At 27.7% G+C, this 15,686-nt stretch overlaps 1 protein-coding gene across 2 annotated transcripts in view; it reads right to left on the bottom strand.

Annotated features, from left to right (window-relative positions):
* The window catches only part of ko (Stork-head domain-containing protein knockout), a 678,389-nt gene that overhangs the window by 25,339 nt on the left and 637,364 nt on the right, over positions 1-15,686 (bottom strand). For both annotated transcript variants that reach the window (XM_075376680.1, XM_075376679.1), the window contains exon 6: positions 14,446-14,663. In XM_075376680.1, the coding sequence (XP_075232795.1) occupies positions 14,446-14,663 (218 nt within the window). The remainder of the gene's footprint in view (positions 1-14,445; positions 14,664-15,686) is intronic.

The following is a 15,686-nucleotide window of genomic DNA, read 5'->3' on the forward strand; positions in this document are numbered from 1 at the left end:
ATGGAAAAAAACCGAACACCGAGCTCAAACAATTATATTAATCGCATAACAAAATCAAAATTTTATTCTAAATTATTAACGAAAAAGGTCTTTTTAACAAACCAATCACATTTTCATAAAATTCTTTATTCATTATGGCGTCCTGCTAGATTATACGTTGAAGCTCGCCGTCGAACGAGGATTCACAGATAACTGCTCGTTTGAATGGTTATTTTAAATTCTGAACAGTAATCTGCAACAGCTCCTTACTTTTTTTTTCAAGTGACGTAGTAAGAATTTAATCAAATACTTTATTGACTATGACATATTGTAATACCATACGTGTAAGCCAATAGGCAGACTTAAGACCGAATATTTAAGATGCTTATTTTTTCTTTATTATACTTATCTTGAAATTAAATGTGCGTGCATTGTCATCGTGCTTGTTTAAAAATTGATAAAATGGAAGAAAAAATTAAATAATCATTCCCGTAAATTGTACTAATAATTAAATTGAATATTAAGATTCAAGATATAGAAGGTATTTTATTAATTCAAGATATTTTATTAATATTCTTGAATATTCCAATAACTTTCATAAAACAAATATTACAGAAAAATATTATGTATAGCTTAAATAATAAAAGTTTGATAAATGAACAAACGAAATTTGAAAATGATGTATTATTCAAACAAATATTAAACAATAATTTTGATTCTTAGGCTGGTAATACTGCTTCATACAAATAAACGTAACAACTGAGACCTTCATACTGACAAGAGGAATAACGTTAACTTTTGACGATCAATTGTTATATTTATATTTTTATAAAATTCAATTTAGTATATTTAATGATATGTGAAGTAAATAATTATAACGTATAACACATCATTGTTCCTGAAGATGGATTAATAATCCGAAAGCGCTCGAACATTACTAGTTGGCAAGTAGAAAATTTATATAAATAATTTATATATTAATACTAACGGGCCATGCATATAATAAAAATATATGCTATATAAAAAATAACGAGCAGATGTCCATCCAACAGACTTTATTATTTAATTCATTTTTACAAAAAATTATTGCCTAAAATTAAAATAAATAAAAGCAATAAAATTTTAACAAATTACTTTACTCCTTATGATTTAGTATCATATTTAAGCCAACCGGCGGTCATATTACTCACGGTCTGGAAGTTAATATTCTTTGGTAAATTTTATTATAAAACGAAATATATTTTTACCTTCCCGTCTGTAGTTCTATTGTAGCAACACCAGAATAGCTATATACGGAAAGTATAGTGATCGGCCAAAATTTCGGGTATCGAGGTTTTGACAAGTGTCAACGTTTCACGGCTCCTTTACTCAAAAAATACAGGAAAAAAAAATTATAGAAATTTCCGGTCTGTATGTACGCGTCTGTTTTGATTAATATCTCCAGATTGCATCAACATAGATTCTTAAAAAATGACTAAAAATTCTATCTGTATAGGGCATTACTGGTATTAAATTTTGGATAAAATTAAAAATAGAGAGCGAAGTAGTTTTTACAATTTTTTATTTTTGACTTTTTATATATATAATGATCGTAGAAAATTGAGCTTTAGTAAATAAAATAATTTAAACTTCCAAAGTCAATCGGATTTAGCAGTCCAGGATTTCAACACTATTTCTAAACAGTTTTCTCCTCATACCTCGAAAACCTTTTGACCAAAAAAGATGACATTTGGCACCGTATATATTCCAGCTTCGATCTATTTTTCGACTCCATCGGACAAGGGAATACGATACATAAAATTGCTATTATTATGACAATAATTATTATTATTATATTTAATGCTAAGAACACTATAATTTCTACTTTGAGTACTGTTTACCTTTCTTATCTTTATTCTTTTATTATATGTTGACGCGGTTCGGAACGACTCCATTGTCAAACCTTATTGTACTGCTAGTTTTAAATTTCTGTTAGTCTTTATATGGCGTTTAGTTAACGCTCCTCCCATTATTTGACGTCATGTCTTATCTGGCCTTCTGATTTAATTGTTATTAACGGTTACACTTATCATTTAATTTTATTTATCTATTTCCTGTATTCAGTAAATTGAGATTCTTGAATGGGACATCCGCTTGATTGTTGATAAAGTGGATCATGTTTTTAAATAATAATAAAATGAAAAAAGAAAAACTTTATTTGGTTAAGTAGGCCAACTGGAATCTAAACTTTTTTATTAAGAAGTTTAACTTTTTCTTAATGATACTCGTACTTTTAATACTGCCTAATCTTTATGATAAAATTGTAATTTGATCGCAGGTGTCAAATTGGACACAAATATTTCCACAACATTTTGATATTTTTCGCAATTGCACTCTAAATAATGAATAATAAACACATTAATAATTAAAATCCCTACGATATATATGAAATAAAAATCTATCTAGGGCAAAGTTTTGCAACATTTGTCAGTTTTTTAAAAAGTGATTGAACGATATATATATATATATATATCGTTCATTCCATGAATGATTTAATTGAAATGTGAAATTCTAAAATTCCGCGAGAGTAGAAATCTGAAAGTTTGTTCGTTAGTTAATTTCGTAAAAAGAACTGCACAGATCTTTTTTAATTTTCTTATTTTTTTATAGATAAAAAAAATACGAGCTACAAAAAATTCGCAAGCTGAACTTCAAGCAACATCCACAGTACCGAGGTGAAGCTCAAACAAACGAACGTCAAAGGACTCAAGCTACACCTCAAGTACGTGTGCGAAATTGCGGGTACTCGCTAACAAAAGATAACAAAACCGAACTTAGTTGACTAAGTCAAACCAATAGCCACAAATCATTGACAATAAAACAAACAACAATTTACAATAAAACTATTGGCTGAGAATATTTTTTTAAAAAACTAATAAGATTATAAACAAATATTTTATGCGCAATGATGTAATGATATAAGTTCATGCAAAAAATGACGATCAGGAATTTATAGTTAAATTTTTTGACATTTACTTTTATTCAACATTGTTATTAAGTATTATTTTTATAAAATCTAATCTGTTTTGCAACAGTTTGTTTTTTTAAGTGTTCGATACAATAAAATATTAATTAACTTATTTTTAGTATTTTTTTTTTAAATTAATTCACCAGGAAAGCTTGAAATTTATGAAACATGCCATACCTGACCGGGAATCGAACCGGGACATCCGGATGAAAGGCCGACATGGTATTACTCCCACCATAGTGATCGTATTTTCAATTGATTTAGATTAGAAATGAAATTTACTATAGTAAATTTAAAAGATAAAGGAAATAACAAATACTGAACGGATTTATCAATTTCAATCCAATAACATAACCATATATTTATTTCAGAAAATTAATCTATTGAAAATTAAAATTATCAAATCATACTAGGTAAGAAACTACATAACTAGGAAACATACTATAAATCATACTAGTAATTAATAATAATAGGTATTAATTCAATCTCAAAATTATTACTGTTATTTCATTAAACAAATGATCCAGTATCACAGTTAATCTCAACTGTTTATTTTCATTCATTATTTATATTTTGAAAAAATCTGCAACGGCATCTTAATTAAAAATAAGTTACAGAACATGATTTTAAGCAAATTTTCTTTTTTTTTTTACTTAGGCAAATTAGGTTGACTGATGGTCAGGGGGACTTTCATTCAGATGATTAGTCGTTTATTCTATTTTTTTTTGTAATATGTACATCAATACGTTATTTTTATGAAAAGGCAAAGTGGTGTATTAAACATACCTTATAAGTCTATGTATGATAGCATTTAATAGTTTTCATACATTATCCTTATCTTTCTTTTTCTATTTAGCCTCCGTAAGGTATTACTTCTGAGGATGAATGAAGATGATATGTATGAATGTAAATGAAGTGCAGTCTTACACAGTCTCAGGTCGACCATTCCTAAAGTATATGGTTAATTGAAACCCAACCACCAAAGAACACCGGTAGTATCCATCAACCTTATCAGGTACATTATGTGCATGTTGCGGCACATAAGAGTAATAATGTAAATGAATGTGATGTATAAACGTTACTATTTTTTAAATCATTTTAAATAAACCAATCTCTTTAACGATATCAAATGTAAAGCAAATGATGAAGTAGATAACAAAGGGACTAACTAATAGAGAACTAAATTGAAATTATTACATATTCATTTTTTTAAAAGCATATGATGTATTCAACATACATGTAAATTACAACACAGTATATTTTAATTCATACCAGGAAAAACAAAGCCAGTGAAAGTAACTGTATTCAGTATACTTGCTCGTGATTGTATGTGTGTACATATATTTTTTATGATAATTTTAAACAATACATAACAAACATATTAATCATATATTAATAGTTTCCTGGATGTCTTTTCTATACTGTACATAAAACGTATTACATTTTATTAACTATTAAAAGAAAAAACAGAATCAACACGAAAGTAATAATATAAAACAATCATAATAAGTAAATAAAGCCTTACAACAGTGAGTAACTATGTAATGAAAATATTAACTAAAGAAAATTCAGCAAAAAGGGGCTAGAATGAAAATTTAAATCTCTTCATAAAAAATGCAATTTTGATAAATAAATAACTAAATTCCCAGTGTTTGTGAAAGTTTGATAAATATTCTTAAATATCAGTCATTAACACAATTGTAAATGTAATTCTTTTTATAGCACATCAATAGTAAGTAAAAATATCCAATCTGGTACAAATGATTCGGTAGAACAAGATAAACTATGAACAAAGACAGTTTCTGTGGATCCAACATAACGTCTCTCTTTCTTGGATTTGTGGCATGGAAATTGGATCGGTCACCATCCTGATTCCATGTGTGGCATCATGACACTTCCAGTAATCAGTGGTGCGACCCTTCTTTAGCAAGCTTAATCGAGTAGCGATCCTCTGATTTGTGATCATGAAGCTATCAGAGGAATTACCTTTCCTACATTTCGGTAACATAAAAATCGAAACTAGCATGAGTTTCCTACTGGATAAAGCTAAGTATCTTAATTATTAAATCTATTTAACTGCCTACAAAAGAATGGAACCATAAAAAATAAACTGTTAATCTTTTTTGTTAATAGGCAGGACGTACCCCACTGAAATTGTAAATATGCTTTATGGTGGAATTCTTAAAAGTATGTGTTATACAAAATTTAACTGTGTTAATTAGTTACATTACTAATTTATTATTTTGTTATCTTATTTTTAATTTCATTTTTCACTTTACGAATAACATTTTTTTTTACGTATTATTAAGAGAGAGAACTCTTGATTAGAAAATTTTGTAAAATGGTATAAATAAAAATTAAAAAAAAATTTATTTACATAATCTTTTCAAAAAGTTTAGTTCAAGTGTTGAAAATTTAAAGAAAAAAATGTTCATTGCATAGATGTGCAGCCAACCATCCACCTTCATCCTCGAAAATATAGTGAATACAATTGAAAACAAATTTTACAGAATTTATTTTTTGGAGTATAACAAATTGAAAGTAGATCTGCTTACAAAATGGGATTTAGAATACATTAATTTTTTATTATTTTCTGTTTACATAATCAGAATTATGAAAACTTGTTAAGTAAACAATTTCTTCCTCTCGTTTGAGTAAAAAAGTAAAAACTTTATAATAGTACACATCAGAGATGTGCTATATCAAGGTGAATGATAATCGTGTCAACGGGCACTTGAGTCTACATGTAACACTGTTACGTTTTACAAATTACATATAATATACAAAAAGATAAGGCAATATTTCTTATCAACTGTAAGACACAAAGACATTAGTGTTAATATCAATAGAAAAAGTAGAACAACAGGAAGTGTTTGTACATCTTAAGAGTCTGTGACATTTCATAATACAGTTATGGAAAAACACCGACCACAACGCTTTCATTTTAATATGTAAATGTAGCACCACAAAATATGAAATTTATTTATACTAATACATTATTCAGTATATAATGAGAGCTTAAATAGCCAAAACATTTATTCAAATATGACATACATAGATCTGTCACAAATAATCAAAACACCTTCATTTATATTTATACTTGTTCCATTAAGTTAAAAATAAAAAAAATAAAAAACAAGAAAAATTCTTTTATCACAAGAAATATCAAAAAACATTTATCTCCAAGTTTTAAATAATATAGTAAATTATGCTAATAAATCAACTTATTTCAAAAAATTATTTCAGAAGTTCAAAAAAAGTACTATAAATAACAACACGTTACAAAACCACTTCTAACAAAAAAACAGAATTAAAAAAAAAGTAGAAAATGAGTTTTTTTTATCAAATCTGCCAATTAACAATAGTTTGTTTTTTTTCCAATTTTATTGGATGATCTTTAACCTGTGTTAATAATTATACTTTTTTTATCCAGCACTACTTTTCATTAAACTTATCAAATAGAACAGCAATTTGCCAATAATTAATCATTATATATAATGCCATAAGATGATTTTTTTTTGTTTAACCTCCCTGTTGGGTATTGCTTCAGAGGATGAGATGAATGATCTGTAGCGTGTGTGAAAATGCCATGTCTGACTGGGATTCGAACCCTGGACCTCCGGATGAAAGGTGAGACACTACCACTTACGCCATAAAGGCTGACGATAAGATGATTTAACCCATGGAGAAATCACCATAGCATAAGTCAAATCAGTCAAAGAATGACTAGGCTTCTTTAACAAGAGTAGTATTTCAAAGTACCCATCTAATATGCACTACTCTATTTCCAATTGATTGTGAGATCGGAGCATTTTAATGAACAATATTCATACCAAATTATTGATTAATGAATTTATATAAAAAATCAGATAAAAAATTCAGCAACAAAACTTTTTTTTTCCATACACTTGTAACAACTATTGCATTATTATTGTAATAGACATGATAATATTATTTATATATAGTAATTTAATATAATCTAGTATAATTATTAATAAAAAATCATCTATGAACACATAAAAATAACAAGCTTAATATAAATTTAGTGAAATATACAAAAAGCTTTTCAAATTCATGTCTTTATAATCAGCTGTTAAAACATTACATCAGGTAAACACATAATCTTCAGTAAAAATAAAAATGACAGATCTCCATGATCAATCAAATTAAATAATGGTTATAATTAACTTAGTTTTTTAACTTATTAACCATAATACCTTACTATGGTCAACACATGGCAACAACATTTTAGTAACATTAAACAAACTATAAAAAATTAACATTTAATCACTTTATGTAAACTAATTTATGTTATAAAAAAATTCTTCTTAAATAAGAAAATTCATTTATTCTTAAATAGAGCTCATCTTAATTGTGCTGAACCTCAATTAAATCCACAACTGGGTGAATATCAGGGTGGATTTAGTAAAAATAGATCTCGTGCACAGCAAATCTCTTAAATCTCAAAAATATTATGGATTATTGTAAATATCAAAATAGAACATATTTTATAACTTTTATTGATTTTCAAAAAGCATACAATTCGGTAGATAGAACATCACCTTTTTCAACATTAGAATTAGGTTTAGATAACAAAACGGCAAACATAATCAAAGCAACATTAATTAGCACATTCTAAAATAAAATTTCTGGGAGAATTATCAGATCCTTTTCCCACTGAAACCGGCGTAAGGCAAGGAGGTAGACTTTCTCCACTGTTTTTTAATTGTGCTCTTGAAAAGTTAGAGAATGGAACAGAAGTTTAGCCAAAAATAGTGAAATAAGAGTAGGAACTAAAGGGCTAAAGATTAAATGTTTAGTTTTTGCTGATTTATGACATTATTAGTTAAAAAACTGGAAGGAAGGTGAAAATAAATTAATGAATTAGAAAAACAAGCTGCAAGAATGAGATTAAAAGTCACGAATGAGAAAACAAAAATTTTTACTAATGATAAAAATTGCCCGAATTTCCTTAGTATTAATACTAAATAAATAGAAAGTGGATAATTTCAAATATCTCTGAGAATGGATCAGTTGGAATTCTTTAGATAAAAAAATGTTAACAGCTAATAAAATGGAATCAACTTTCCAGCTAATGAAAAAAAACCAAATAAAAATTGTCTTTATCATGGAACTCAAGATTTTGACACTATAAAACTGTATAAAGCCGGAAGCACTCTCCAGCAGAAACCCTAAGGCTGTAGAGCACATGTATACTAGAAAATCTAGAAAAAAGGAAGGAAAATTATAAGAAAAACTTTAGGTCCTAAATTTCAAAATAATCAAGTAAAATTAATTCCAAATAACAAACTTTATACTAAAATTGAAAAACTGTCAGACATGATAAGGAAAAGACAAACTGCATTTTACTCCCATTTATTATTTAGAATGAATAACATTAGATTGACTAAATAAATTTTTGATTTCTTCAAAAGTAAAAAAAACTAAAGGCAAGTGGTTCACACAAGTCCAAGAAGACCTAAAAAACCTGAAGAAACTATAAGAGAAAGAGAAATGTTAAAGAGAATATTAAAAGATGAAAATAAATGGTTCCAAGAACTGCCAAAACAGCGCAGAACTTTCTGAAGAATGAAGGAAAGAGATCTGAAAGAATGAATAACAGAAAATATAGAAAAACAGAAAAAAAAGAAACAACTGTAAATAAACAAATGATCTAACGAGTTCCAAGGTGAACTATTCCAAAAAAAAAATTAAATTTTATTTTTGATATTGATAATAAATAGATAAATACATTTTTTTATATATAAAAATAAATATTAATAAAAACAATGAAATAGTAACAAATATTTTTAGAAAGTTAACACATATTAAGAGTACTAATAACATATTAAGAGTACCATTCACAGAAAATTGTGGTATGATAAACTAAACATACAAATATACTCATAAAAAAAACAAAATTTAGCAAAAATTTTAAATAAATTTATAGCGAATCAAAATGGTACAATATTTTTATATAGATTATTAATAAAAGAATACAAATTTAAAAATAATTTATTAATTAAATTTGAAAAAGACATGAAACATAAACCTAAGAAATATATTACTCACTATTACATTACAAACATTATAATAATTTACCAAACTATTTTAATCATACTAAAATTGCATCAAATATAAATTCAAAAGTAGTAACATGTATAGAATTAATTGTAATGATTGCAAATAATATACACTGGTCGAATTAACAAACAGATTTTGTAAAACTTCTCAGAGCATACAAAAATAGTGTAAAAATTTTGAAAAAAATTGCTGATCTCCTCATTACAAATGCACATACAATTAAAAATATTGAAAGTAATAAAAAATTATTATAAATATGAAGATCATTCAATAATTAAAGAGACAGGTGACAACAACCAAAAAACTATTTAACAGAATAAATTAAAACTGTCTGATGTTCAAATTAGCATTGCTGGATAGAAAATATCAGCTGTTTAAAATAATTTCTGATATTACAATCAAAATATCAGCACTGTTTGAGACATGTATTGTGGAAGAATAGCTTGCTGTGAGAAGATTTCTTCTATTTTTCTCAAGTATGAAAACTGACCGAAATTCACCTGCTTATGTTAAAACTAATGGTAAAAAGGGTTTGCCCATGTAAATACTTATAAGTAGATGAGTAGTTTAAATTCGGAGAACAAGTGTCACCAGTTTACATCAAAGCAGAAGGCTGAAGTTTTGATTGGGCTTGAAAATTTGCATAATGACCTTATTCACAAGGGCAGACCATAAAAATGTGGAAAGTTGCTGAAATGTCCATAAGTTCTTTCTTTTTCATTTTTTTTTTATTACTTCAGAAAATGAATGTGGATGATATATATAAATGTAAATGAAGTGCAGTCTTGTAAAGTCTCAGGTAGACCATTCCTGAGATGTGTAGTACGCTGAATTACTGCAAAATGTGGTTGAGGTAGTTTCTGAGACAGTTGACTCAAAATCACAAAGAGACAGAAGAAGGTATTGCAATTTTAGTTTGCAAAAAAACTTGTAATAAAATGTGAATTCATCATTTCAAGCCAAATTCTAAATTTCAGCATATGGAATGGAAAGATCTGGGTTTGTTATCCAAGAAAAGATTCAAAACCTACTCACCTGCTGGTAAAGTGGTACTAGCGATGTTTTGGGACTCACTTAAAAGATTACATAAAAGATCAACACTTAACCAACAGTGAGTACTATCATGAACATGCAAGAAAATAAAGTAAGTAAACCAGGAAAGTAAGTAAATAAACTAGGAAATGCTCTGGTTTCTTTTCAAAAAGTGTAATTCTTCTGCACAATAACACTTGTCTCCATCATTGCTAAAAAGACATGAAAAGTTATTCAAAAGGTATATTGGAATCCACTTCGCAGTCCCAATCTCTCACCATCGGATGTTTTTTGCTGTTTAAAACTCTAAAAGATTTATTACATGGAATTTCTCTCTTTTCTGTTTAGCCTCCAGAACCACCAAAAAGGTAATTCTTCATGATATGTATGAAAGTAATTGAAGTGTAGTCTTGTACAGCCTCAGGTTGACCACTCCTGAGGTGTAGGGTTAATGGTGGTAACCCTACCACCAAAGAACATCAGTATCCACAATTTAGTATTCAAAACCATATAATAGTAAACTACCTTTACTAGGATTTGAACCTTAGAACTATTGACTAAGGTTCAAATCCTAGTAAAGGCAATTACTTTTATACGGATTTGAATACTAGATTGTGTATACTGATGTTCTTTGCTGGTTTACGTGGAATTTAGTTCATTAACAGTAACCAGGCCAAGAATGCAGTAAAAGAATGGTTCAGACACCTAGATGAACAATTTTTACAAATGGAATAAGAAAAATCTTAGAAAGATGAAACAAGTACCTAAATTTAGCCAGTTATTATGTTGAAAAACAGCATTATTTTTATTGAAGTTTAATAAATTGTAATTTTTTTACAGTCATTTGTCTAATTATTACATGACCCTTGTAAATCAATTTTTGAATGTGATAATTAAATTGGACTTATCTGTTTTAACAGCTTAATTGTGACTAATATTTAACTCAGTTAATCATTGCAACTATTACTTTTTACATTTAATGATAGTAATGCATAACCTGATACAATCTTTTATACTAATCATGAAGTCATGGATTCAAAAACTACATATTTAAATTGGTAAATTTATATTAAGTCTGCTACTTTCATGCATTCACAGATGATTTCTGTTAATACATACTACACAACATTTTAGTAATAAAAATATTATCTAAAATAAATTTATATATGTAATTAAATTATATATAATTTATACATGTAAATTTATGCAGAGTATTTTTTAAGCATAGGAACCCTTAAATAACTATGCAACAGTTAAACATGGAAAAATTAAATTTAACAATTGCTCCTACCTTTGGTCTTTACAAAAAAAAGACAAAAAAAAGCCTTCATTAAACCCTCAAGGCCTCTTTGAGAACATCTCAAACATTTTAAATAGAAAAGGTACAGTTTTGACATATTATTTTAAATGGCAATAAAAAAAAAATGTCTGATGAAAAAAGTTGGAGAGCTGTAACAACCCTAACCAAAAGAATCCATTTATTATTTTTCACAGCTAATTTCAAAAGTGAACTATGGTACACTTAAAGTAAGTGGTTTCATACAAAAAAATAAATCGTTTTGAAGGTTAATGAGCAGTTATTTATGAAGTACTATTAGGTGGACGATTAGTGGGTTAAAATGGGGAATTCATCCCTACTATCTAGAATTTTTTTAATTGAAAGTTTATATTATCAACATCTCGAAGACAAAAATTTCTAAAGAAATATTCAATGGTACCTACTTCAATTAACAAACAATTAATAAACAATTTTTAAAACAATAAACAAAATAATCTTTTTCAATTCCAAACTACTTTTTTATATAATTTGGGTAATTTAAAGATTAAAGTATTATTGATATTTTTGTGAAAAATGCATTGTTTTGCCATAAAATGCATTTGAACATACAGAGATTACAAAAAAAAATTTTGCTGTCTTTTGACTATTAAAATTTTTATGAAGATGATATTTCGAGGTTTTGCTGTGGCACTTGAAATCTCATAACTTCAACTTTGAAAAACTATTTTAATTTTACATTAATAAGAATTTTTTTTATGTAAAAGGATTTTAAATATGTCAATTTGCTATACTTGTGCTTATTTTGGCAAAATGTAGAGCTATTGGATCTAAAATTAAAAGGTATATTAACGGTATTCCATCAAATTTTTGATGTTATGTAAATAATGAAACAAGTTTAGAAAAAATTATGTAATATACGTTTATGCTACCAAGCGGCACACTTCTTCTTATGCAGGTATGTTAATATGCAAATTTTCTAAACTAAGAACTATCTTTACTCAAAAAAAATTCTTATATAATGTGGAAAAACAAATGTAGTATTGCAAAGTTGAAGTTCTAAGCTTTCAGATGCCACTTGCAGAATCGCAAAATTTCATCTTCATATAAATTTTCATAGTCAAAAAATGCCCAACATTTTTTGTAATTTTTAAATGTTTAAATGTATTTTATGCAAAAAATGTCAAGAATACTTTTGTCTTTAAATTACCAAAATTATATGAAAAAGTGGTTTGGAATTTAAAAAAAAAATTATAATTTTATTTATTGTTTTAAAGATGTTTATAAATCAACAGCAATAAATACATTATAATTTCAGAAGGAATTTTTTATATAACTTTTTCATTTGCAAATATTAAAGAACAAATTACCAAACCATTAAACTCATCAGCCGACAACAAAAATAGAGAAAATTACTAACGACTGGTCATACAGCTGCTGTATTGATTATTATTAATCAGTATAGAATTAATTACAATTTCATAGCATCTGTCTTTAGGATGACAATAATATTATTAATGTACACACCGCAATCAATTTATATAATGCAATAAAACAAAATTTAAAAAAATTACGATTCATTAAAATCATTATTTTAAATATGCATGTTTCTAATTTATGTCAGTTGGATTACAGATTATCACGAAAAATAGAAACCTCATGAATTCAGCAACATTATACATGAAAAACGCATTATAAGTATTACAATTATAATAATTTACAACCAATTATAATAATTTTATCGCATTTTATATGCGAGTAAAATAAATCTCTAGAAAAAAATTATCTACTTTTAATGTTTCACTTTAAATTAAGTCAATGTATACATTTATAGTACAGACAAGAATGAATAACAAGCAAACAAGCAAGAATACATATTAAGCACACAAAGATAGAGAGAGACAGACAGAAATACTTCCTTCATTTGTTCGTTTGTAACTGTACAGTCTGTACATGGTACTTCCTTGGGAATAATTTTAGCGTTCTAAGATTTCCTTCATTTATTATCTATGACTAGAGTCAGTAGACAGTTAAACAATTCTCACTTCCATTGTTTATATAAAAAAAAAACTAATTTAAAGTATTAACTAATTCTATAACAAAAAAAAAATCCTTTTCTCTTAATCATCATGTGTGTGGATGTATAAAGCAAACACTGAAACATTTTTTCTGTTCATTAATCCAGTGTCGGCTAAGACCACATTAGTGAATATAAATTGTTTGCAAACATATTTTAACAATCGCTGTCCTTTTCCATTTACAGAGACTGATTTAATAACCTTAATTTTATAATGTTTTCTTTTTGTTATTACCAGATTTTAAATGCGTATGTATTAAGTACATTGCTTAAAACATACCACATACTGGTACTTCATGAATCGATTATAAATTCTGAGAATGCTCATTTACCAATGAAGTAATTTCATTTGGATCCTAGTATATGCATGCAAGTCACTTATTATTATTATTAAAATCACTTATTAATTACTAAGTACTGTATATTTTACGAGGAATTAGATTTGATCCTATAACCTTTTCAGCTCTTTGATGTATTGGGCAGACACCACCAAGACAAGAAATAGTCTTGAACAGATTTATAGGTAGTCAGTCTTTCCAGATTACAGTAAAAATATCTAATCATTTCTCAGGCTCCTGCATCATCTGAACAGATAATTGTGAGGTCTGACTAAGATTCCAGGATCAAAACCAAGGGGAAAAGACCAAGGATAAGGAAAAGAGGTATTTTATGAGAAAGCACAATTTACTCAGAGGAAGAGTAGTACAAAATAAATAATTCGGCAAAAGGAATAAATTCTTCATCACGTTCTAATTTACAAATCTATTTGAGGTAGTTCAAAATTACGGTAAATAGTAGAAAATAGAGCAAAATTGTTAAGTAACAATTAATAAGTGTCATTACTAAAAGAAATACATGAATAATATATTTTAGTAGAAATAAGAAAGCACAATAAGAAACTATAAAAATAAAATATTTAAAATGTCTTACAGGAAATGAAAACATTGAAAAAATGAAACAAAAAGAAGAAATATATGTAAATTAATTCACCTTTCTCTCAGCAGACAGTTGAGCTAAAGTGTCATATATCAGATCATGAGATGGCCGCTGTATATCAGGAAAAACCTGATCTAAAGTCTTTTTAATGGATTCCATAACAGCTGCTTGTCCGAGACTTGTTAATTCTAATATGATCCAACATAACGCCTCTGGTAATGGAGTAAACTGACCCTGTGATATCGGCTGAATCAAACAATCTTCGACATCACCTGCAAGCAACAAAAAAAAATATTATATAATGACGCTAAATATATAGATAGTTGGTCCTCGCTATAATGCACTAATTAGAAGGCAATAATGTCTGTTGTAATATAAATACATTATAAGAAAATATATTCAGCAAACTTAGACATATTATGTCTCTAACACATGTTTATACTGGTATTTAATATAATTAACTATTACTTTTAATAAAACTTAAAAACTATACATTATTTTTCTGAAAGAGATTTCTACAATTACATAATTTAATGTAATGAGTGTAATGTTTAGGATCAGACTTTTTAACTTTGCTCAAAAATAACAATTTTAACAAAGGTCAGACTGAGCGTCCACTAGGTGCTCCTGGATATATCTGGAAAAATAGGAGAAATTTGTTTGGTGAACTGAATCTAAACAAACTTCACAATTTCATCTATCATCAAGTCATATCTCACTACCACCTCACTAGATTACATCCGGAGTTGTAACCCGGGACCTAGTCCTACCACAGGTGATCCTTGACTATCACCCATGAAAGGTCTTTTAAGGAATACTCCACCGGCTGAACCAAGCAACACCAGAGTTTAGAGAAGGCAGTACTTGGATATAGTGGGCTGCTACTTAGAACATCGGAAGCACAGGAATGCTCTAACACTGCACACATGTACACGATCAATACAAAATCCAAAATCAAATTGAACCTTTTTCACACACAATGTAAACTCAATCATGCAGACTGGTAAACTAAAAACAATAATCAACCTAATGGACCAATACAAAATTCTCAGCATGACAAAAGCATGAAATGCTTTTCTTGTTACTGCAGGAAACATGGAACACTGACCAGGACATCGTGGAATCTGAAGGATGTAGGCTCTACAAAGTTATACCTGGGAAGAGAATGATGAAAGTGTTCCACAGCCTGGAACAAGCTTTTTGGTCAGCCTAAAAATTATAAACATCATACAAGAATTCAAATTACAATCCCCCAAGAATCTTAAACTTCACCCTAAACACATCTAATAAAATCT

Source organism: Lycorma delicatula, chromosome 10, assembly GCF_047948215.1.
Source record: "Lycorma delicatula isolate Av1 chromosome 10, ASM4794821v1, whole genome shotgun sequence".
Taxonomy (NCBI): domain Eukaryota; kingdom Metazoa; phylum Arthropoda; class Insecta; order Hemiptera; family Fulgoridae; genus Lycorma; species Lycorma delicatula.